Source organism: Schistocerca nitens, chromosome 2 (genome assembly GCF_023898315.1).
Source record: "Schistocerca nitens isolate TAMUIC-IGC-003100 chromosome 2, iqSchNite1.1, whole genome shotgun sequence".
Taxonomy (NCBI): domain Eukaryota; kingdom Metazoa; phylum Arthropoda; class Insecta; order Orthoptera; family Acrididae; genus Schistocerca; species Schistocerca nitens.
Window position 1 is genome coordinate 765,831,634 of NC_064615.1, and position 25,803 is coordinate 765,857,436.

Below are 25,803 nucleotides of genomic sequence, written 5' to 3' on the forward strand. Positions count from 1 at the left end.
CGCGACGTAAATTTTTTAGTAGTGAGCATATCTGTCGAAGAAATTCTTCCTGTTTCTTTGATTTTTATTCCTCTGTCTTATGAAGGTTCTGATATTATTTTCCTAATATCATTATGAAGAAAACATTAGAGATGATACAATGAAAAGTATCTTTTCGCATGCATTACATGGTATTGTGCAGGAAATGGATGTGTGTATGTATGAGTAGATGCAGATGCACGTATTTTGTAAATATTTATAGTTAACGTTGGTGATGTAGGGACAAGTGATATGTGAGAGGGTTACATATGTCTAGATACAGACAGCTGTAGTTGCCCAGAGGACAGGTCCATCGTATAATGTAAACTGGTACAATAAACGTTAGTTACCCGCCCTACGTATTAGGATTTTAATCTTGTGTCTATATGAGGCTAAGAGGACACATGCGTCTCTTTCGTTGCACTTCTGCAATAACATTAAAAATCCATCGTGGTATAAATAAGCTCCCACTGCAGAAACACTACAGCGCCGCACATCCAAAACATGGTTCCTCAACATTTATGTCGTCAGTGCACACCAATAGCAATACATAATGAATAAATCATGAACAGGCAATACCACACATCTCCCTCTAGGATCTTACCATAGCAGCAATATTATGTCTGGTAGGTCACCACAGATAGCGTGAACTTGGGCTCTCTTTCTTTACTGATGCTTACTATTTCCCTGATTGGCGGTTACGAAAGGAAGGAGGCAGATTAGAGTTTACTGTCTCATCAACATCTAACTGAAGTCATATATGAAGTGAAGCAAGCCTAAGATCGAGTAGGTTTAGAGTAGTAACAGGGCGTGGCAGCAAATGCAGCAATCTCCTGAAGTTGTCCATGGAAACTACATAAGCGACTTACACCGTTTAGTTGTGTGCAGTAGTGTTAATTATAAACATCGTGCTATTAGTTACAAAGCATCCACTACATATGACAGCAGTTTATTGGTTCCTCGGTATTGCTTGTGATGTTATGCGCATACGCGACTAGCAATACTGATGATAACAATATCATATGGTCTTTGCCTCTTAGACAGGAGTCTTTATGTTCGTATCACCTTGGTGCTACTGTACTTTAGATTATGTTTCGATCGCTGTGTGATGATTTTGCATCAGTAAGAAAAGTGATTCGACAAAGAAATGACTAATGATTTCATGACGAATGGGTTCAAATCTTACACGTGCGCAGAAGGAAAACAGAATGTGTAAGTAGGCTGTTTAGGTTTTTATGTTCGTAACGCCAAGGGACCCGTGGTCTAGGGGTAGCGTCTTTGATTCATAACCAAAACGTCTTCGGTCCCGGGTTCGATCCCCGCCACTGCCTGAATTTTGATAAATAATCAGCATTGGAGGCCGAAGACTTCCGGCATAAGAAGTCAGCCTCATTCTGCCAACGGCCTTGTCAAAGAGGGCGGAAATTGCCCTTAAAGGCGGAAGAATCAGCAATGATCAACGACATGAGGATGCAGAAGGCAATGGAAACCACTGCATTAAAGACACGTAACATGTATCCACAGGACATGTGGCCTGTAATTGAAGAAAGTGTCATGATGATCTCTCCATTGGCAAAAGATTCCGGAATAGTCCCCCATTCGGATCTCCGGGAGGGGACTGCCCAGGGGGAGGTTACCATGAGAAAAAGATTGAATAATCAACGAAAGGATAACGTTCTACGAGTCGGGGCGTGGAATGTCAGAAGCTTGAAGATGGTAGGGAAACTAGAAAATCTGAAAAGGGAAATGCTAAAGGCTCAATCTAGATATAGTAGGGGTAAGTGAAGTGGAAGGAAGACAAGGATTTCTGGTCAGATGAGTTTAGGGTAATATCAACAGCAGCAGAAAATGGTATAACAGGTGTAGGATTCGTTATGAATAGGAAGGTAGGGCAGAGAGTGTGTTACTGTGAACAGTTCAGTGACCGGGTTGTTCTAATCAGAATCGACAGCAGACCAACACCGACAACGATAGTTCAGGTATACATGCCGAGGTCGCAAGCTGAAGATGAACAGATAGAGAAAGTGTATGAGGATATTGAAAGGGTAATGCAGTAAGTAAAGGGGGACGAAAATCTAATAGTCATGGGCGACTGGAATGCAGTTGTAGGGGAAGGAGTAGAAGAAAAGGTTACAGGAGAATATGGGCTTGGGACAATGAATGAAAGAGGAGAAAGACTAATTGAGTTCTGTAACAAGTTTCAGCTAGTAACAGCGAATACCCTGTTCAAGAATCACAAGAGGAGGAGGTATACTTGGAAAAGGCCGGGAGATGCGGGAAGATTTCAATTAGATTACATCATGGTCAGACAGAGATTCCGAAATCAGATACTGGATTGTAAGGCGTACCCAGGAGCAGATATAGACTCAGATCACAATATAGTAGTGATGAAGAGTAGGCTGAAGTTCAAGACATTAGTCAGGAAGAATCAATACGCAAAGAAGTGGGATACGGAAGTACTAAGGAATGACGAGATACGTTTGAAGTTCTCTAACGCTATAGATACAGCAATAAGGAATAGCGCAGTAGGCAGTACAGTTGAAGAAGAATGGACATCTCTAAAAAGGGCCATCACAGAAGTTGGGAAGGAAAACATAGGTACAAAGAAGGTAGCTGCGAAGAAACCATGGGTAACAGAAGCAATACTTCAGTTGATTGATGAAAGGAGGAAGTACAAACATGTTCCGGGAAAATCAGGAATACAGAAATACAAGTCGCTGAGGAATGAAATAAATAGGAAGTGCAGGGAAGCTAAGACGAAATGGCTGCAGGAAAAATGTGAAGACATCGAAAAAGATATGATTGTCGGAAGGACAGACTCAGCATACAGGAAAGTCAAAACAACCTTTGGTGACATTAAAAGCAACGGTGGTAACATTAAGAGTGCAACGGGAATTCCACTGTTAAATGCAGAGGAGAGAGCAGATAGGTGGAAAGAATACATTGAAAGACTCTATGAGGGTGAAGATTTGTATGATGTGATAGAAGAAGAAACAGGAGTCGATTTAGAAGAGATAGGGGATCCAGTATTAGAATCGGAATTTAAAAGAGCTTTAGAGGACTTACGGTCAAATAAGGCAGAAGGAATAGATAACATTCCATCAGAATTTCTAAAATCATTGGGGGAAGTGGCAACAAAACGACTATTCACGTTGGTGTGTAGAATATATGAGTCTGGTGACATACCATCTGACTTTCGGAAAAGCATCATCCACACAATTCCGAAGACGGCAAGAGCTGACAAGTGCGAAAATTATCGCACAATCAGCTTAACAGCTCATGCATCGAAGCTGCTTACAAGAATAATATACAGAAGAATGGAAAAGAAAATTGAGAATGCGCTAGGTGACGATCAGTTTGGCTTTAGGAAAAGTAAAGGGACGAGAGAGGCAATTCTGACGTTACGGCTAATAATGGAAGCAAGGCTAAAGAAAAATCAAGACACGTTCATAGGATTTGTCGACCTGGAAAAAGCGTTCGACAATATAAAATGGTGCAAGCTGTTCGAGATTCTGAAAAAAGTAGGGGTAAGGAGAGACGGGTCATATACAATATGTACAACAACCAAGAAGGAATAATAAGAGTGGACGATCAAGAACGAAGTGCTCGTATTAAGAAGGGTGTAAGACAAGGCTGTAGCCTTTCGCCCTTACTCTTCAATCTGTACATCGAGGAAGCAATGATGGAAATAAAAGAAAGGTTCAGGAGTGGAATTAAAATACAAGGTGAAAGGATATCAATGATACGATTCGCTGATGACATTGCTATCCTGAGTGAAAGTGAAGAAGAATTAAATGATCTGCTGAACGGAATGAACAGTCTAATGAGTACACAGTATGGTTTGAGAGTAAATCGGAGAAAGACGAAGTTAATGAGAAGTAGTAGAAATGAGAACAGCGAGAAACTTAACATCGGGATTGATGGTCACGAAGTCAATGAAGTTAAGGAATTCTGCTACCTAGGCAGTAAAATAACTAATGACGGATGGAGCAAGGAGGACATCAAAAGCAGACTCGCTATGGCAAAAAAGGCATTTCTGGCCAAGAGAAGTCTACTAATATCAAATATCGGCCTTAATTTGAGGAAGAAATCTCTGAGGAGTACAGCACTGTATGGTAGTGAAACATGGACTGTGGGAAAACCGGAACAGAAGAGAATCGAAGCATTTGAGATGTGGTGCTATAGACGAATGTTGAAAATTAGGTGGACTGATAAGGTAAGGAATGAGGAGGTTCTACGCAGAATCGGAGAGGAAAGGAATATGTGGAAAACACTGATAACGAGAAGGGACAGGATGATAGGACATCTGCTAAGACATGAGGGAATGACATCCATGGTACTAGAGGGAGCTGTAGAGGGAAAAAACTGTAGAGGAAGACAGAGATTGGAATACGTCAAGCAAATAATTGAGGATGCAGGTTGCAAGTGCTACTCTGAGATGAAGAGGTTAGCACAGGAAAGGAATTCGTGGCGGGCCGCATCAAACCAGTCAGTAGACTGATGAAAAAAAAAAAAAAAAAAAAAAAGAACGCCACGTAGCGCTCTGTACGAAAATCACTGGCTGTGCTGTGTGCAGTCTGTGGCTGGGTGGCATTGTTGGAATTTGCTATTGTAGTGTTGGGCAGTTGGCTGTTAACAGCGTGTAGCGTTGCGCAGTTGGAGGTGAGCCGCCAGCAGGGGTGGATGTGGGGAGTGAGATGGCGGAGTTTTGAGAGCGGATGATCTGGACAGAGACAGTAAATTTTTAAGACTGGATGTCATGAACTGCTATATATTATGACCTTTGAACATTATTAAGGTAAATACATTGTTTGTTCTCTACCAAAATCTTTCATTTGCTAACTATGTCTATCAGTAGTCAGTGCCTTCGGTAGTTTGAATCTTTTATTTAATTGGCAGTAGTGGCGCTCGCTGTATTGCAGTAGTTCGAGTAACGAAGATTTTTGTGAGGTAAGTGATTTGTGAAAGGTATAGGTTAATGTTAGTCAGGGCCATTCTTTTGTAGGGATTTTGAATGTCCGATTGCGTTGCGCTAAAAATATCGTGTGTCAGTTCAGTGTTTATCAGAATAGGTAAAGAGAGAAATGTCTGAATACGTTCAGTTCTGCTCAGCTGTTTGAAAATCAAATAACGTAAGGGGTTTATCAGCACAGTAATTCAACAATTTTTCTAAGGGGACGTTTCAAATGCAACGAACATGAAGCTGACTTATATAGTAGTCAACGTTAAAGCAAGTGCACTTCAACTTTTTTTCCTTTTAACCGTCTTTCGGTTATGCTGCTTCACACTACTCAACTTGTAGAAACTCATTTTCCTTCAGCCGAAACTCCTACGCCAGGCGGGTTAAGTACGACTGCAGTTCGTCTTAAACTGATGATCTTCTGTAACTGTTTGCACGAGCTGTTTCTTATGTCGTACTCTCAAATAGCATCATACCACGCAAAGTAATGAGATCTCTAAACCAACCAACGAATGGAGGTTCAAATGGCTCTGAGCACTATGGGCCTTAACTTCTGAGGTCATCAGTCCCCTAGAACTTAGAACTACTTAAAGCTAACTAACCTACGGACATCATACACATCCATTCCCGAGGCAGGATTCGAACCTGCGACCGTAGCGGTCGCGAGATTCCGGACTGAAGCGCCTAGAACCGCTCGACCACACCGGCCGGCTCGAATAGAGGTCAGTTTCTATTTTCTACACCTGAATGATAGTTCTGTATCCGAATGATAGTTAAGAGAAAGTCGTTTTGATAAATAGCTAATACTCGTAAATGCAGTATATCTCCAGCAAGTATCGAAAGTACTTGAACATAATTTAGGTTTTCTGTATCTCAGCCGCGCGGGATAGCCTTGTCGCGGCCCACGCGGCTCTCCCCGTCGGAAGTTCGAGTCCTTCCTCGGGCATGGGTGTGTGTGTTGTCCTTAGCGTTCGTTAGTTTAAGTTAGATTAAGTAGTGCGTAAGCTTAGGGACCGAGGGCCTCAGCAGTTTGGTCCCATAAGACCTTACCACAAATTCCCAAAATTTTTCCTGTGTCTCAGCTACTATTAGGAGCAAATATAGTACTATGATCGCCAAACGCAAGTCGCTGTTTAAAAGATTCAGTGATGGATGTGGTAAAGGCAGTGAACCCGCATTCGGGGATAGCTGGGTTCAAATCCCCGCCTACCTATCCAGATATGTGGTTCACCTAAACCTCTGAGAGCAAATGTCTTGCCGATTATTTGGAATAGGATAGGCCTACTTTCATTCCAATTTTCGTCCAATCTTAATCTGTGCTCCGTCTCTAAAGAATTACTTCTTCTTCTTTTTTTTTTTTTTTTTTTTCAAAAATTCAATCTGATAATAGCCCACGAGTCGCGACGTATTCGCATTTAGGTTCTCTAGTGATCCAGGAATTATTTATTTTATTATAGATCCAATCACGAACCGCACATGGCTATTAATCAGGATATTAATTAGGTCAACGACGAACACCTTTAGACATGAGCACATGCAGTAATCAACACACTTTGTGTCATTGCGTATTTGGATCGTACAGTACATTAGTTAGCCACACAAGATTCGTCAAAAATGTACAAATTTTGGGTACCTTGGACATCATTACGCCATATAAATTGACACTGTAAGGGAACGAAAAATACTATTGGCTAATCTCTGTACCATTAAAGTAAACAATTATATGAATTGTGTAATATAGTGCTTTTAGTGACGTCTGAAGAGATTCATCGTTGGCCGAAATTAATAACCCGATTAACAAACATTTGCAGTCCGTGATTGGTTTTCTAATAAAGGATAACAGCCTCTTCTCCAATCATTGTTATGAAGTTACATGCTAAGGGCACACGTCCCAATGAACGCCGTTAACTATCATTAAAATTAAGCAAGAAACCACGCGACAGTCCGATTTAAGACAGAAACGAGAAGGTATGGATGAAGAATGAGCACGAAATATATGAAAATAGCCACAGTAGACATTCATTTTGTCCCCCACTGAAGTCTTCATGTGTGTGTCTAACGTATGACGAAATCAAGTTTCTCTTGTTTGTCTTCTTCCGAATTACCTCTTGTCAAACTTACTGAAAAAAAGCCGTGAGTTTGTAATATTGTATTCTGTGGCGCGAATCAGTTTCAGTATCTACCAGAAATATATTCGCTAATCAAATAAACATGAAAACCAGTTGCTTTAGAACTTCGACTGGTCGACAATCAACACGTGACTTTACATATCAAGTACAGGTGACAACTCTTGTCAAGGATTATAGTGATGAATAAGTATGGGAATTTGACAGGAAGACGTATTACACTTTCTTCAACACATCTCTGCTGGCCCATAAAAGCATAACTGTTTTCGGTACCACATTTCCAGAGTAATGGTCTCAGGTGTTTAAAAACTCGCAAACTGAGGGGAATACAACACATTCTACTCAAGCCACAACAAGTTGTCGACGGCGAGTGTCCTAACATCCGAAGAACTAAATCAGTCGAAACCGTACACAGGGCAGAAACGTCAACAGCATACGTAATAAGTCAAAGAGAGCAAACTGAGAGAGATATATAGCTGTAAACAAGCAATCGTCTATGTGTCTATTATCAGGTCTGGCTTCTAAACTAGCGAACATCCAAGTGAAGTGTATCTGCAGTCGCCTTACCTTCTCGCCTCGGCCACCAGAGGTTGTTTCCAACACACGGCGGCCGCAGTGACTAGTTCGCTGGCTGCCTGCATAATTGGTTCCGCGTCCTTCGCTGGATTATCGGCAGGCGCGAATCCCAAAACGTGTAAATATCGTTTATTCCCTTAAAAGGAGCTGCTATGCAACCTATTTCGGATCAAGAATATTCAGATTCGACCTGCACTGAATATGCTTTACAACCACTGTCGCCTATTGGAAGTCGTTTCTCTTGAAAAACATGTAGCTTATTAGGTCAGTAAATTATTTCACAGCAGATTTTGGTTGTGGTACAGGTTGTTTCAAAATAATCGCACAATAAATTAATCAGTAATAAGTTAAACGGAGGAAAAAAGGCGAATATGCCCCTGTTTAAAAAACTGAAAAGTGGGGTACCAGCTGTCTCATTTTACCTTTCTCAGCAAGTTTGAAAATCTTCTAAAAATTTTGGCATGCAAACATATTCGCACTCTTTTTAACGTGCAACTCTTATATGCTCCCCTGAGTCTACTCGCTCACAGCCACCAGTCGCTCATACCCATCCATTCCCACTTTCCCATTATCACTCACGCATTCAGCCCAACTCATTTCCATTATCTCTTTGTGTCTATCTGACTGTCACTGTCTGCTGTCTCACAGCCACAGTCTCGTTCGTTCTGTGCTACTATACTGTCTTCTCTCAATGTCACTGTCTTCCTCTTGCCCTCTCCTACTGCTGGTATCTCACTCAGTCCTTCCCAGTGCTGCTGTTACTTCGCACGTCACTTCTCTCTGTTCGTTGTTGTCATTGTCATAGATTCTGCCTCTCATTATCAGTGGCTGTCCCCCACTTCCACTTTCTCCTTCTCTTTATTTCTCTGCCATTGGCGCTGTCTCCTTCACCCTTTTCCTAGCGCTGTTCTCTCACAGTTAACTATGTTCCACTGCCAACGTGTCTGTCTCTTTCTCTCACACTGCCATTCTCTCCGTCGCCCTTTCCATATCACATGCACGGCTTAATGTCTTCCAGTATTTATTACTTTTCCGTCTCTCCCCCACTAACACTGTCTACTTCTCTCCCAGAATAAAAAAGCGCGAATGTGTTTGCGTACCAAAAAGTATGGGAAAATTTTTGAAGATATGTAGAATGACGCAGCTGATAACTCACTTCTCAGTCAGAATCTTTTAAACAGGAACATATTCGCCTTTTTTAAACTCCATTTTCTCACTACAGCAGGGCGTGGTACTCATATGAAAATAACTTTATAGCTCACTCAAATTTTGATATTTCACTTATGCAAAATTGAAATAATGCAAACTAACTTTGCATTTCATACCGAATTTCACAGCAGAGAAATTTTGTGTGTGCTTCCGTACTGCAACATCGGGTATGTTGAACCCTTATGATGATAAAGGAGACACTTTTCGGCTTATTCCTCCCTGATTCGTCATTTTAGAAACAACGTTTTCATCCACGCTAGATTTTACGTGCCCATTTTACGTGTACAAGCGGGGTAAATTTGAATCTCTGTGTCTCGGAAGCGGTTATAGACATGAAGAAAATTTTCAGTGCTGTTCGAGATTGGATTATTAGCAATATAGCCTAAAAATTTCAGTCATTTGCTGTTCATAGCCATCTTAGAATCCGCGGCTCTGATGTGGTACCCAAAAAGTTTTTCGGGTTCTCTCAGGAATGAAATAAATGGTGTCTCCTTAAGCCACTTAAGGCGCACCATAGACCACGTACAATGGAAAAAGAACCAATCCATTTGCTCCGTTTGTCTAAGCTGGAGGAAGTGTGAAATACTCAAAGTTTGACCCTGTGCTATAGGACAGTAAGTCGATGCTTTCGCTTGGCGTACGAATAGCCCCTTGCCCCAGGGCTATCTAAAACATTTGACCCTACCTTTGTACCACTAATAGAACCCGAGATATGAGCCCCAGGAAAATTCCGTTTTTATGCTCTGCGGTTTGGAACATAATAGGTAGCACATGGTGTCGTACGCATACCATCTGGTAAAAAATTGCCATTCCTCTTGATAGCGTATATCCACAAGCGCGGATAACAGTGTGCTAGTAGGAGACAATCCGCGCAGGATATCCTCATTGTGTCTGACGTTTGATATAGTTGATGCAGGCAGTCCAAGAGAGTCTTCAAACAATTTTAAAATTCGTAGCCTACACTGGTATGGCGGCTCATGTCATCTGGCATTCTGCTTGTTCGGGGAGCAAATGGGAGCAGAACGCAGAAACCTGACCACGGATAAACTTAGGCTGTGGAGGAGCTATTACATTGTGCCGCCTGTTTAACAGCGTGTTGGTCCATCTTTTAATCGCAGTACAACAGCGATTCTCCGTGGCGTGCGTTCCACAAGTCCTTTGTAGCTTTCCCGAGGTATGTGACAACAGATGTCTACGCAGAGATCGCGCAATTCACGCAGATTACTGGCCGGTGGTTCGTGTGCGTGGAGCTGGCACCCATGTGTTCCATCCGATTTGTATGAGGCGCATTTGGTGGCCAAGACATTGGCGTGAGTTCACTATCGCGCTCCTCAAACAATGGTAGCACGCTTCTGGCCTTGTGACACGAACAGTTCATATGCTGGAAGATGCCATCGGTATCGGGGAAGACATCTACAATGAAAAGTCGCAGCTGGTCCGCAGAAATGTTCACGTAGTTCTCAGATGTCATGGTGTTTTCGATTACTACCACAGGCACCTAGAAGGCCACATGAATGTCTGCCGGGCTGTATCTGTAGAGTGATGCATGTTTTGAGAAGCCGTTCGCCTGAATAACAGAGTATCCGAACATGTCCGTCGACCTGGTGTGACATCAAATCTGATTTATCCGACCAGGCGATGCTTTTCCATTGTTAGACAGTTCCATCTGGACGATCCCGCGCCCACTGCAAACGTACGTGGGGCAGTCAATAATGAAACTCATTTTTTTCTCGGCCCGTTTCGGTTGAAAAAATACAGAACTTTTATGGGACATCGTGTAGTATTCCTCCTTCACCCCCATGGTTTTCTGAAGTTCCGATTGTTGATGGCGCTATACGTATCTTTCACAATGGCATCTGTAACTGAGGTACGTTCCCAGTAGAGTGCTGTCATTGAATTGCTTTTGGCGGAAAACAAGTGCATTGCAGATATTCATAGGCGCCTGCAGAATGTGTACGGAGACCTGGCAGTGAACAAAAGCTCAGTGAGCCGTTGGGCGAGGCGTCCGTCAACATCGCAACAGGAGCAAGCAAACCTGTCCGATCTGTCGCACCCCGACCAGCCGCACATAGTTGTGACTCCTGCAATGTTGGAACGCGCGGACACTCTAGTCCGAGGTGATCGACAGATCACAGTAAAACACCTCGCTGCTCAACTCGATCTCTCTGTTGGTAGTACCGACAAACTTGTTCCCCAGTGAAGATACTCAACGGTTTGTGACCGCTTTGTTTCCAGAAGACCATAAATGGCAACGAAGAGCCATTTGTGCGAAACTGCTTGCACTTTACGATGCTGATCGTGACAATTTGTCGAGCATCGTCACAGGCGATGATACACGGGTTCATGACTCCGAACCGGAAACAACAAGGGAATCCACAGAGTGGCTTCACACCACTTCTCCGGCGAAGAAATGGTCAAAGCCGCAACCTCAGCCGGTAATGTCATGGCGAGAATCCTATGAGACTCTGAAGGGGTCATTCTGTTTGATGTCCTCCCTCATGCTATCCTCAGGAAACCGAAGAAACTACTTCAGACTGTTTGTCGCCACAAAAATGCAAATGAACTTCTCCTTCCCCTCGATAACGCAAGGCCTCACACACCTCTACGCACCAGAAAGGAGACCACAAAACCTCACTTCCTTGTCCAACCTACAGCACGGATGTCGCACGGATCTCGCACCTTCCGGCTTCCATCTGTTTGGAGCAATGAAGGATGCATTCCGCGGGAAGCAGTACGTGGATGAGGGGGAGGTTATTGATGTAGCGAGACGTTGGTTTCGACGTCGACCTGTAGAGTGGTAACATGCGGGAAGACAAGCCCTCCCAATAACATGGCGTAAGGCTGTCGCATTGAAAAAAAAATGTTCAAATGTGTGTGAAATCTTATGGGACATAACTGCTAAGGTCATCAGTCCCTAAGCTTACAGACTACTTAACCTAAATTATCCTAAGGACAAACACACACGCAACCATGCTCGAGGGAGGACTGGAACCTCCGCCGGGACCAGCCGCACAGTCCATGACTGCAGCGCCTCAGACCGCTCGGCTAATCCCGCGCGGCCCGTCACATTGAACGGAAATTAAGTCGAAAACAGGATTTTATAGCCAAAAAATTGGGGAATAATATGGTGTACTGGCATCCTCAATAAACTCAACACGCTCTCAGAAAAATATGTTGAGTCACTTGTTGAACTCCTCTTGTAGTTGACGATGTCTTAGGATCAACAGGGGAACACGGCGGGGTCGCCTGCTGCGGAGTTGCACAGTGTTCGCTGAACGCTGTGCTGCGGAACATTTGTGCTCGCACTAGCACCGCAGCCTATCGCCAGACCTACCACAAATCGATGTCCATCCTGCTTTACAGCGTAGTCACTTTCTGTAATGAATCGTTTACGTCCAGAATCTTGTTGTCTACTGGTCTTTTAACCATCGTTCAGTCACTTCCTATTGATGGCCACAGCAGTTGCACGAGAACAGCCGAGCTTCGCCGTTTTCGAGATGCTTGTTCCCAACAGCTAGATTATAACAATCTGCCCTTTGCCGAACTCGCTTTTGGTAACAGATTTCTTCATTTGCAACTCGTATCTTCGCTAGAATTGTTCTCCTTTCGTCTGTGCTCTGCTTGTATTTTTGCCTTACTGCGTCAAATGCCCACAACGCCGGTGGGCAGTGGTCATAATGATTTGCCTCACCAGTGTCTACTTCGGCAGCCTGCCTCTGCGCCCTGTGGCTTGGTTCTTACTACTGTGCTAGTGTGTGTCGTGAAGACTAGTAATCTGTGCAGCGAATTTCCATTTATTTGCTTCGGTACTTCAGCACGTCAAAAATTTTCTCAACCTGCAATTTACTGAGGTGAGTCCATAAACTCGCTGTTTAATATTTTTGCACGCTTCACTCTTGAAAAGCGTATCTATAGAAAGCGATGGTACTGACTGTGTTTGTGAAAACATATCGAATTTTGACAAACGTAATGTAAGTTGCGCAAGTAAACATCGAAGAAAGAGGACGTCTTCTGGCGGAAAACCTCTGACGAGCAGTCTAGTCTCAGCAGGTGAGACCTGTTCAATTGGTTGCGCACACTTACTGTCTGTTCATCGTAGGGCAACCAGATTAAAAACGGACACGCTCAGAGCACTGATTACAGCCGTAACAGATAACTTAAAATCGGCTCTCTCGCAGTGACCTACTCGAATATAAAACCCGCTCCCTCATCTATTCATTACGTCATGTGCTGTGTACCACCGTGTAGCTACCGACCTCCTATCTGTTTACTCTCAGCTGCTCTGTGTTGTCACGCCTAGGGTTAGATGTTCTCGTCCACCATGTAGATCGCGAACGTCCGGATTTCCCAAGACTGTGTTACGTGCAGACAGAGTGAACTACATCTACATCTACACTCCTGGAAATGGAAAAAAGAACACATTGACACCGGTGTGTCAGACCCACCATACTTGCTCCGGACACTGCGAGAGGGCTGTACAAGCAATGATCACACGCACGGCACAGCGGACACACCAGGAACCGCGGTGTTGGCCGTCGAATGGCGCTAGCTGCGCAGCATTTATGCACCGCCGCCGTCAGTGTCAGCCAGTTTGCCCTGGCATACGGAGCTCCATCGCAGTCTTTAACACTGGTAGCATGCCGCGACAGCGTGGACGTGAACCGTATGTGCAGTTGACGGACTTTGAGCGAGGGCGTATAGTGGGCATGCGGAAAGGCCGGGTGGACGTACCGCCGAATTGCTCAACACGTGGGGCGTGAGGTCTCCACAGTACATCGATGTTGTCGCCAGTGGTCGGCGGAAGGTGCACGTACCCGTCGACCTGGGACCGGACCGCAGCGACGCACGGATGCACGCCAAGACCGTAGGATCCTACGCAGTGCCGTAGGGGACCGCACCGCCACTTCCCAGCAAATTAGGGACACTGTTGCTCCTGGGGTATCGGCGAGGACCATTCGCAACCGTCTCCATGAAGCTGGGCTACGGTCCCGCACACCGTTAGGCCGTCTTCCGCTCACGCCCCAACATCGTGCAGCCCGCCTCCAGTGGTGTCGCGACAGGCGTGAATGGAGGGACGAATGGAGACGTGTCGTCTTCAGCGATGAGAGTCGCTTCTGCCTTGGTGCCAATGATGGTCGTATGCGTGTTTGGCGCCGTGCAGGTGAGCGCCACAATCAGGACTGCATATGACCGAGGCACACAGGGCCAACACCCGGCATCATGGTGTGGGGAGCGATCTCCTACACTGGCCGTACACCACTGGTGATCGTCGAGGGGACACTGAATAGTGCACGGTACATCCAAACCGTCATCGAACCCATCGTTCTACCATTCCTAGACCGGCAAGGGAACTTGCTGTTCCAACAGGACAATGCACGTCCGCATGTATCCCGTGCCACCCAACGTGCTCTAGAAGGTGTAAGTCAACTACCCTGGCCAGCAAGATCTCCGGATCTGTCCCCCATTGAGCATGTTTGGGACTGGATGAAGCGTCGTCTCACGCGGTCTGCACGTCCAGCACGAACGCTGGTCCAACTGAGGCGCCAGGTGGAAATGGCATGGCAAGCCGTTCCACAGGACCACATCCAGCATCTCTACGATCGTCTCCATGGGAGAATAGCAGCCTGCATTGCTGCGAAAGGTGGATATACACTGTACTAGTGCCGACATTGTGCATGCTCTGTTGCCTGTGTCTATGTGCCTGTGGTTCTGTCAGTGTGATCATGTGATGTATCTGACCCCAGGAATGTGTCAATAAAGTTTCCCCTTCCTGGGACAATGAATTCACGGTGTTCTTATTTCAATTTCCAGGAGTGTATTTAGATACTCCGCAAGTTGCCGTAAGGTGCTTGGCGGAGGGTACCATGTACTGCTACTAGTCATTTCCTTTCTGTTCCACTCGCAAATAGAGCGAGGGAAAAACGACTATCTATACGCCTCCATAATTCTTTATCTTATCTTCGTGGTCGTCACGTGCCACGTATGTTGGCGACAGCAGAATCGCTCGTCAGTTAGCTTCAGATGCCGTTCTCTAAATTTTATCAAATGGTTCTGAGCACCATGGGACTTAACTTCTGAAGTCATCAGTCCCCTAGAACTTAGAACTACTTAAACCTGACTAACCTAAGGACATCACACACATCCATGCCCGAGGCAGGATTCGAACCTGCGAACGTAGCGGTCGCGTGGTTCCAGACTGTAGCGCCTAGAACCGCTCGACCACCCCGGCCGGCTAAATTTTATCACTAGTATTTCTCGTAAAGAACGTCTCCTTCCCTCCAGGGATTCCCGTTTGTGTTCACGAAGCATCTCAATAACATTTACGTGTTGTTCGAACCAACAGGAAACAAATCTAGCAGGCCGCCTCTGAATTGCTTCAATGCCCTCCTTCAATCCGACCTGGTACGGATACCAAAAACTCGAGCAGTACTCAGGTATAGGTCGCACCTGCGTCCTATATGCACTCTCCTTTACAGGTGAACCACTCTTTCCAACAAACCGAATTCAACCATCTGCCTTCCCTATCACAGTTCTCACATGCTCGTTCCATTTCATATCGCTTTCCAGCGCTATGTCCAGATATTTAAACGACTCGACTGTGTCAAGCAGGCCACTAGTAACACTTTATCCGTAAGTTACAGGTTTGTACTTCCTACTCATCGGCATTAACTTACATTTTTCCACATTGCTAATAATCACTTGTCACAATGCAGCTTACGTTGCTGAAGTTTTCGTCATTGGCCTCATCGTAAACATCCCTTGACCATAATATGTTTTCTGATTTGCCCCTCCACTACATCTTCACATCCACCACTCAAAATAAAATTATTGTATTTGGTTTTTTTCACCGGTCAGCACTTTACACTGCTGGCCGTTGAAACTCCAACGCCAGGAAAGACACGGAATCGCAAAGTTTTAAACATGGCTGCTTTTTTCAGTGACCGTTTATAAATTAAAATTGAAACAAATGAGCCCTCGGTCACAATTTTTAGTCTTATTAACCAGGTTTAAACACTTTTAAGAGTGCCTTCTGAATTTAAACGTTTAAAGTCACTAAAGCCCTTTTGGCTTGTTATTTATTTTATACGTGACACGTAAGTACGTCTCTGTCTTATATTGTTAGTCAGTACTCGCACTTTTATATAAAAAATTTATTTTCCCATAAATTTGTAATTATGTTATAGGCCACTTTAAACGTTTAAATTCTGATGAAGGCACTCTTAGAAGTGTTTAAACCCGGTTAGTAAGACAAACTTGTGAATGAGGGCTCATTTGTTTCAATTTTAAGACAGGGAACAACGAAATTTACTTTTTGTGCGTATACAGTATTGTGGAAAGAACTCATGATTAAATTTTTAAGTGATTTGGAGAAGTCCAGGGTGCAGTTCACAGAGCTGCTACAAGTGGGAGCGACAGCGGCTCTAACGAGGCTGCACATCTAGACGAACTGAACTTATGGCTGGTCGCTACCGAGTGGACGTGACGGTGAAATATAGACGGGTAAGAAAATATTTTAAGTTTCCACATGTACTGAAGCTCAGTTAACGCTATTTTTTGCATTTGGCTGTATTTCACTGTCCAGTCACATTAATGTGACCACAAGTCATAAGCCTGAATAACCGCCTTTCACAGTGCAGAGCGCTGCGAGGCGTGCGGGAAGAGAGTCAGTGAGGTTGTGGAAGATACCGACAGGGATGTGCAGCCATGCCGACTCCATTGCCGTGGCGAGCTGCGCTAAGTTTCTCGGTCGAGGATCCATGGCGAGGACAGCCCAATCAAGGCAGTGCCACAGATTCTCTATTAGGTTTAAATCCGGGGTGTTTGGTGGCCAGGGGAGTACCGTAAACTCATATTGGTGTTTTTTCGAACCACACGTGTTAGCTTTTTGACACATTGCATTGTTCACCTGGTAGATATCATCGTGCCGAGGAAAAACAAACTGCATGTAGGCGTGAACATGGTCCCCAAATACAGATGCATGCCTGTGTTGATCCACTGAGCCTTCCAGAATGACGAGATCGGCCAAGGACTGTCACTAAATAATTGCACATACCATAGCGCGACTTGGACCCTTCCGTCGATTGTTGCAGGGCCGTACACCCCAAAGGCCATCTGTTCGATGGAGCGCAAAAGGTGATTCATCTGAAAAGTCCACCTCCAGCCAATCAGCGGTCGTTCAGTTGCATTATTGGCGTACAAATTCCAGTCTTCGTCGCCGATGAACGTTAGTCAGCACGGGTGCATGAATCAGGCGCCTGCTGTGGGGACGCATAAGCAACAATGTTCACTGAACGGTCGTTGGGGAGACACTTCTGGCAGCCCCTTTGTTCATCTGGGCGATCGGTTGCTCAAAAGTTGCACGTCTCTGCTCTCGTACGCATCTCTGCAGCCGTCATTCACCCCTCCAATCTGTGGCCCATAATGTACCCCAATTGCCTCGGTGCCGTTTCTACCCATGGCGGCCAGCGATCTGTTTACAAACTTAGCCGTTTCGGAAATGCTTGTATCTTTGACGCGAAAGTCAATGATCATGTACTTTTGGACGTCAGAAAAATATCTCACGAAATATGCGTCAAACGAAAAAACTACAAGGAACGAAACTTGTCTAGCTTGAAGGGGGAAACCAGATGGCGCTATGGTTGACCCGCTAGATGGCGCTGCCATAGGTCAAACGGATATCAACTGCGCTTTTTTTTTAAATAGGAACCCCCATTTTTATTACATATTCGTGTAGTACGCAAAGAAATATGAATGTTTTAGTTGGATCACTTTTTTCGCTTTGTGATAGATGGCGCTGTAATACTCAGAAACATACGGCTCACAATTTTAGACGAACAGTTGGTAACAGGCAGGTTTTTTAAATTACAATACAGAACGTAGGTACGTTTGAACATTTTATTTCTGTTGTTCCAATTCGATACATGTACCTTTCTGAACTTATCATTTATGAGAACACATGTTGTTACAGCGTGATTACCTGTAAATACCACATTAATGCAATAAATGCCCAAAATGATGTCCGTCCACCTCAATGCATTTGGCAATACGTGTAAAGACATTCCTCTCAACAGCGATTAGTTCGCCTTCCGTAATGTTCGCACATACATTGAGAATGCGCTGACGCATGTTGTCAGGCGTAGTCGATGGATCACGATAGCAAATATCCTTCAACTTTCCCGACAGAAAGAAATCCGGGGACGTCAGATCCGGTGAACGGGCGAGCCATGATATGGTGCTTCGACGACCAGTCCATCTGTCATGAAATATGCTATTCAATACCTCTTCAACCGCAATCGAGCTATGTGCCGGACATCCATCATGTTGGAAGTACATCACCATCCTGTCATGCAGTGAAAGATCTTGTAGTAACATCGGTAGAACATTACGTAGGAAATCAGCATACATTGCACCATTGAGACTGCCGTCGATAAAATGGGGGCCAATTATCCTTCCTCCCATAATGCCGCACCATACATTAACCCGCTAAGGTCGCTGATGTTCCGCTTGTCGCAGCCATCGTGGATTTTCCGTTGCCCAATAGTGCAAATAATGCCGGTTTACGTTACCGCTGTTGGTGAAAGACGCTTTTTCGCTAAATAGAACGCGTGCAAAAAATCTGTCATCGTCCCGTAATTTCTCATTTGGCCAGTGGCAGAACTGTACACGGCGTTCAAAGTCGTCGCCATGGAATTCCATAGAAATACGGTACTGGTGCAATCGATGTTGATGTAGCATTCTCAACACCGACGTTTTTGAGATTCCCGATTCTCGCGCAGTTTGTCTGCTACTGATGTGCGGGTTAGCGGCGACAGCAGCTAAAACACCTACTTGGGCATCATCATTTGTTGCAGGTCGTGGTTGACGTTTCACATGTGGCTGAACACATCCTGTTTTCTTAAATAACGTAACTATCCCGCGAACGGTCAGGACACTTGGATGATGTCGTCCAAGATACCGAGCAGCATACATAGCACACGCCCATTGTGCATTGTGATCACAATAGCCACACATCAACACGATATCGACCTTTTCCGCAATTGGTAAATGGTCCATTTTAACACGGGCAATGTATCACAAAGCGAATACCGTCCGCACTGGCGGAATGTTACGTGATACCACGTTTATACGTTTGTGACTATTACAGCGCCTTCTACCACAACGCGAAAAAAGTGGTCCAACTAAAACATTCATATTTCTTTACTTACTACACGAATATGTCTTAAAAAATGGGTGTTCCTATATTTAAAAAAACACGCAGTTGATATCCGTTTGACCTATGGCAGCGCCATCTAGAGGGCCAACCATAGCGCCATCTGGTTTCCCCCTTTAAGCTAGACGAGTTTCGTTCTTTGTAGTTTTTTCGTTTGATGCTTATTTCGTGAGATATTTGGCGCGGTCACTATCAATGGACCACCCTGTATAGTAATTTGTAGGTTCAAAATGGTTCAAATGGCCCTGAGCACTATGCGACTTAACAGCCGTGGTCATCAGTCCCCTAGAACTTAGAACTACTTAAACCTAAGTAACCTAAGGACATCACACACATCCATGCCCGAGGCAGGATTCGAACCTGCGACCGTAGCGGTCGCGCGGTTCCAGACTGTAGCTCCTAGAACCGCTCGGTCACTCCGGCCGGCTAACGCACTAAAGTGTCGAAAGTTTTGCCCCCTATTTTATTATTTTCTTTTCGCGTAAAAATATTTGGTGTGATACCTTACAACAAGTTGATTCAAAATGTGTGACCGGTAAGCTTCTCTCAATAACCGTGGTTTGGTGAATATTCAGTTTGTTTGAGAGCGCCCACTTAGTCCCATATTCCACCCGCGCATCTCAGACGTAATATTTGACTTTAATATGATGCAGTCCACGTGTGTTGTTTGGTAGAGTGACGAATTAGTAAGAGAGGAAGAGGCTTACGCAGCGGCGTCCAGAGCGCAGCTTTGGCGGCTGCGCAGAGCAGCGCGAGTGGGAGCAGGTGTCGGGCGGCCATGGCTGCTCTCTGTGGCTGCGAGGCGGCGGAGGCTGCAGGGGCGACTGCCGGCCCGGCGGCGGCGGCCGCCGCTAAAAGCCGCGCCGCGCCACGCCGCGCCTCGCCGCCCCTCCACGCCGGCCAGGGCGCTCTGTGAGGGCCGGCGGGCGCGCGCCCCGCTGCAACGCGCATCTCTCAAGGCGCAGCTCATTAAAAACCCAGATGACGGAAGAAGATTAGTCTGTCCAGTCGAGATCGAGGTCATCAGAGACTCGCTGCCGGCCGCTGTGACCGAGAGATTCTAGGCACTTCAGTCCGGAACCGCGATGCTGCTACGATCGCAGATTCGAATCCTGCATCGGGCATGGATGTGTGTGATGTCCTTGGGTTAGTTAGGTTTAAGTCGTTCTAAGTCTAGGGGACTGATGACCTCAGATGTTAAGCTTAGAGCCATTGGAACCATTTAGAACTTGAGACATCCCACCTCTGCCAGATCTCACTCAACACTGAATTTTAGTTGGTGGCAGCGGTCTGTGCACTTGCGGTGGGCCGGCCGGGATGGCCGGGCGGTTCTAGGCGCTACAGTCTGGAACCGCGCGACCGCTACGGTCGCATGTTCAAATCCTGCTTCGGCATGGATGTGTGTGATGTTCTTAGGTTGGTTATGTTTAAGTAGCTCTAAGTTCTAGGGGACTGATGACCACAGCAGTTAAGTCCCATAGTGCTTAGAGCCATTTGAACTTGCGGTGGTACATGTCCAGTAACAAACAAGAAACTCCAGCTCAGATTGGTCCGGGTGTACACTTGTAGGTTTAATGTGCCAGACGACGTGGTATAGAGTGACTGTTTGTCAAAGAAGGAAGGTGTGGTGTCACTGGAAGAGAGAGGTCCCAGAGTAAAGTTGGCACCTCACGACGAAACCACAAGCTAGACACTGCCATGAATGAGCCTTCGAAGAAGACACGCGTTCGAGAAGTGTGCATCGCCGCTGCTGGATGACTACTTACGTAAGACCACAGCGCCGCTACCCCATTCTGTGGTAGCCGGTTATGATAGCACCATCATTCTTGTTTAGATACGGCAGCGAGCTAGTATTGTTAGTCAGAACTGTGTCCCAAAATATACTGTTAAATGTACAGTGATATGTGAGTGTCTTTCAGTGCTATTCGGAGTAATAACAGCTATTTTGTTCTGCGACAATTCCGTAAATGTACAGGGTGGTTATAATTAAACTTTCGCTACTTGAGACAGCGTACACAACTTTTTAAGAACGATGTTCAGACTGTACGCTGCAGGATTAATGTTGTTAGTAGTGTTAGTATCATGACTTGCCGTTAGGCGCCGCTACTGGTGCGGCGACGTAGGGTTGAAACGCAAACGTCAGTGTGCATTACAGCTGCGGAAAGTCAACGCAGGTCTGGAAAAGGTGAGCAGGGCTTTACTAATAAAGATGTTTTATCAAAGCAACGGTAACAGTGCTAGTGCTCTTCGCGAGCACCGACGCACTCCTAGTGAGGTCACACTGCTACTCCGTAACACATTTGGGGAAAACCGAATGACTGGCTGATCGGTCCAAGCTGTGTGGCCACGAAGATCCCCAGATTTTAACGCTCTCACGCGGAAAATAAAATTTTTCTTTCAATTGTTTGTTTCTAATTTCTCTTCCACACGTCCTTATTAATGTTTCTAAAAAGTTTCATTATCCTTCGATTATTCGCTTTTCATAGGTCCCTCTCAAGTAGCGAAAGTTTTAATTATAACCAACCTGTCTATTGTCATTCAGGTGGACATGAACGGCATTCTAGTTAAGTACTCCATATAAAACATTTTTACTAAAAGTGAACTAATATTCTTTATGTGCGCTGTAACTCCCTCTCAGTCTTCTCCAGAAATAAACCTACGCTACTGTCATCTAGGCTTGCTACGAGATACGTCAGAAGGTAATCTTGCAGCCCTTTGGACACGGCTCTTGTCATCTTGGAAGACGGAGGTGTCCACACCGCGTTTTCGTGAAGATGCAGAAGAAAAGGCAACACTTTGCTGCCAAGAATGTTGATATAAACATACTGTTTAGTGTTCACGGTAACTGAATGCGTGAGCCCAACTCATGGCACGAGTAACAACCGTAAACTATATCACGGTCCAGTTACAAACTTTTTGTTTACTCCCCACTAAAGTATTAAATTCAAATTTAAAGCTAGGAAAATACATCTACGGAAAATAATTGCAACATCAAAAAGTAATTAATGTTGAGTAATGAAATATTGAGAGTACATTCGTCTAGTCAACATATTTAAGAAATTAACATTGCAGGATCACATGCTAATAAAAGTACGGTATAAGTCACTGGAAATGTGCAATGCTGGTGCATTAATAACCGGTATAACTGCCACAATGTTGAATGCAAGCATGTAAAAGTGCATGCCTGTGGAGCATCGTACTGCATCTACAGCAGCAATCTGAGCAGTAGTTGGCACCACAGTGACACAACGAATTATATTGCACAGGTGCCTGATGTCAGTTTGTGGGATGGCGTTCCTTGCCTGTTGCACGGGTTCGGACTGTATAGAATCGCTGGAGTTGTCACCCGATGAAGTCCCACGTGTGCTCGAGTGAAGAAATATCTGGTGATCAAGCAGGATAGAACAACATCTCGACATCCTGTAGAGCATGTTGGGTTACAACGGCGGTATGTGGGCGAGCGTTATCCTCTTGGATAACGCCCCCTGCAAAGGTATTCATGAATAGCAGCACAGCCGGTCTAATCCCCAGACCGAAGTATATAATTACAGTTGGCGTGCTTGGGATAACCACGAGAGTACTCCTGCTGTCATACGAAATCGCACCACGGGCCATAAATCCAGGTGCAGGTCCAGTGTGTTTAGCACGCACACAGATTGATTACAGGCCCTCAACCGGCCTCCTTCTAACCAACACACGGCCATCAGTGGCAGTGAGGCAGAACCAGCTTTCAGCAGAAAACTCAACAGACCTCCACCCGACTCGCCGATGAGTTCTTGCTTCACACCACTGAAATCGCAAATGGCACTGGTCTTGTCTTAGTGGAATGCGCGCTACGGGGCGTCTTGTTCGGAGCTGTCCTTATAGTAACCGATTTGTAACAATGCGTTGTGTCACTGTGATGACAACTGCTGCTCAGATTACTGCTGGAGATACAGTACAATGCGCCAGAGCCATACGCCGAACACAATGGTCTTCCCTCTCTGTAGTATCACGTGGCCGTCTGGGGCACGGTCGTCTTTCGACTGCGCATACTTGTGACCACCGCTGCCAGGAGTCATATATAGTTTCTATATTCCTGTCAAGTCATTCTGCAGTATCGCACAAGGATCATCCAGCAGCTCGTAGCCCTATTACACGACCTCCTTCATGAGGTGTTGATTGTGGTGTCTTTGTCGCCTTAAAGGCATTCACGACTGACATCAACTCACCACGTCCAATCTCACAGATACACTACTGGCCATTAAAATTGCTACACCAAGAAGAAATGCAGATGATAAACAGGTATTCATTGGACAAACATATTATACTAGAACTGACATGTGATTAAATTTTTACACAATTTGGGTGCATAGATCCTGAGAAATCTGTACCCAGAACAACCACCTCTGGCCGTAATAACTGCCTTGATACACCTGGGCATTGGGTCAAACAGAGCTTGGGTGGCCGATGCAGATACAGCTGCCCATGCAGCTTCAACACGTTACCATAGTTCATCAAGAGTAATGACTGGTGTATTGTGACGAGCCAGTTGCTCGGCCACCATTGAACAGACATTTTCAATGGGTGAGAGATCTGGAGAATGTGCTGGCCAGGGCAGCAGTCGAACATTTTCTGTATCCAGAAAGGCCCATACAGGACCTGCAACATGCGACCGTGCATTATCCTGCTGAAATGTAGGGTATCGCAGGGATCGAATGAAGGGTAGAGCGACGGGTCGTAACATATCTGAAATCTAACGTCAACTGTTCAAAGTGCCGTCAATGCAAACAAGAGGTGACCGAGACGTGTAACCAATGGCACCCCATACCACCACGCCGTGTGATACGCCAGTATGGCGATGACGAATACACGCTTCCAATGTGCGTTCACCGCGATGTCGCCAAACACGGATGCGACCATCATGATGCTGCAAACAGAACCTGGATTCATCCGAAAAAATTACGTTTTGCCATTCGTGCACCAAGGTTCGTCGATGAGTACACCATCGCAGGCGCTCCTGTCTGTGATGCAGCGTCAAGGGTAACCGCAGCCATGGTCTCCGAGCTGATAGTCCATGCTGCTGCAAACGTCGTCGAACTGTTCGTGCAGATGGTTGTTGTCTTGCAAACGTCCCCATCTGTTGACTCAGAGATCGAGACGTGGCTGCACGATCCGTTACAGCCTTGCAGATAAGATGCCTGACATCTCGACTACTACTGATACGAGGCCGTTGGGATTCAGCACGGCGTTCCGTATTACCCTCCTGAACCCACCGATTCCATATTCTGCTAACAGTCATTGGATCTCGACCAACGCGAGCAGCAATGTCGCGATACATTAAACCACAATCGCGATAGGCTACAATCCGACCTTTATCAAAGTCGGAAACGTGATGGTACGCATTTCTCCTTCTTCCACGAGGCATCACAACAACGTTTCACCAGGCAACGCCGGTCAACTGCTGTTTGTGTATGAGAAATCGGTTGGAAACTTTCCTCATGTCAGCACGTTGTAGGTGTCGCCACCGGCGCCAACCTTGTGTGAATGCTCTGAAAAAGCTGATCATTTTTATATCACCGCATCTTCTTCCTGTCGGTTAAATTTCGCGTCTGTAGCACGTCATCTTCATCGTGTAGCAATTTTAATGGACAGTAGTGTAACTAACACTCACAACCGTTACAGCGTATATTTAAAGTAAACTTGATTTTTATCCTCATGGTGGCGCTACTGGCGCTATCCTGACGCGACTGGCGCGAAATTTGAATAAATATCTTCTTCCAGATGGAGAAACACGCCTACGCAATTTCGTTTATGTCGCACAACTCATTTTTTCCATCAGTGTATTTGTTTCACACTATTGCTGAGTGATAACAGAAGGGCAACAAGTGAGGAAAAATACTTTCATTGGCAATTTTAGAAAAAATCTGTTTCATGATAAGAACGTCCGAACCGCTATCAACTACGAGTTTCGGGAAATGCACCGTACTGAAGACTGCTGTCAAAGCGGTGGAGGCCCCGAACAGTGGGCTAAGCAGCACTCGCTGTCGTCTCGCAGTAACAAGAAATTGAAACATTGTACTAGTCAGTCATAGCTTTGTGTTTGTTCTGGAGGGACTGTTATACAGTGTGGTTCAAAACTCGACGGCAAAACTTCAGGAATGAATTCTTCATTAAAAGTAAACTACCAAACTCCGTCCAAATAGGCCTTGGAAGGCCCAACGGCACCGTCCGGCCGCCGTGTCATCCTCAGCCCACAGGCGTCACTGGATACGGATATTGAGGGGCATGTGGTCAGCACACCGTTCTCCCGGCCGTATGTCAGTTTACGAGACCGGAGCCGCTACTTCTCAATCAAGTAGCTCCTCAGTTTGCCTCACAAGGGCTGAGTACACCCCGCTTGCCAACAGCGCTCGGCGGTCCGGATGGTCACCCATCCATGTACTGACCCAGCCCGACAGCGCTTAACTTCGGTGATCTGACGGGAACCGGTGTTACCACTACGGCAAGGCCGTTGGCATGAATTCTTCACACAACAAGAAAAAAAGAATCACTGTCAATGTGGGACCGGCAATGCATAGTTACCGAGCTATTCGAGGATTTTACTGCTACGCAGAGCATGCTGACAACTGCTGTTTGCCAGAGTAAAATGTACGACACCTGTTAGAAGTGTTACACAACTAACCAAATTGTGACTTAATGTGATGTGAGTCTGAATATCTTCC

The 25,803-nt window shown here is 45.5% G+C and overlaps 1 protein-coding gene and 1 pseudogene across 1 annotated transcript in view; both read right to left on the reverse strand.

Moving 5' to 3' along the window:
• Positions 1 to 19,937, reverse strand: part of LOC126237002 (protein takeout-like) — a 197,829-nt gene extending 177,892 nt beyond the window's left edge. Inside the window, exon 1 of the mRNA XM_049946726.1 lies at positions 19,807 to 19,937. Within this exon, the coding sequence (XP_049802683.1) occupies positions 19,807 to 19,879 (73 nt within the window). The 5' untranslated portion in view covers positions 19,880 to 19,937. The remainder of the gene's footprint in view (positions 1 to 19,806) is intronic.
• A 5,542-nt stretch (positions 19,938 to 25,479) lies between these two features.
• Positions 25,480 to 25,597, reverse strand: LOC126238355 (5S ribosomal RNA; annotated as a pseudogene).
• Between the last annotated feature and the right edge of the window lie 206 nt (positions 25,598 to 25,803).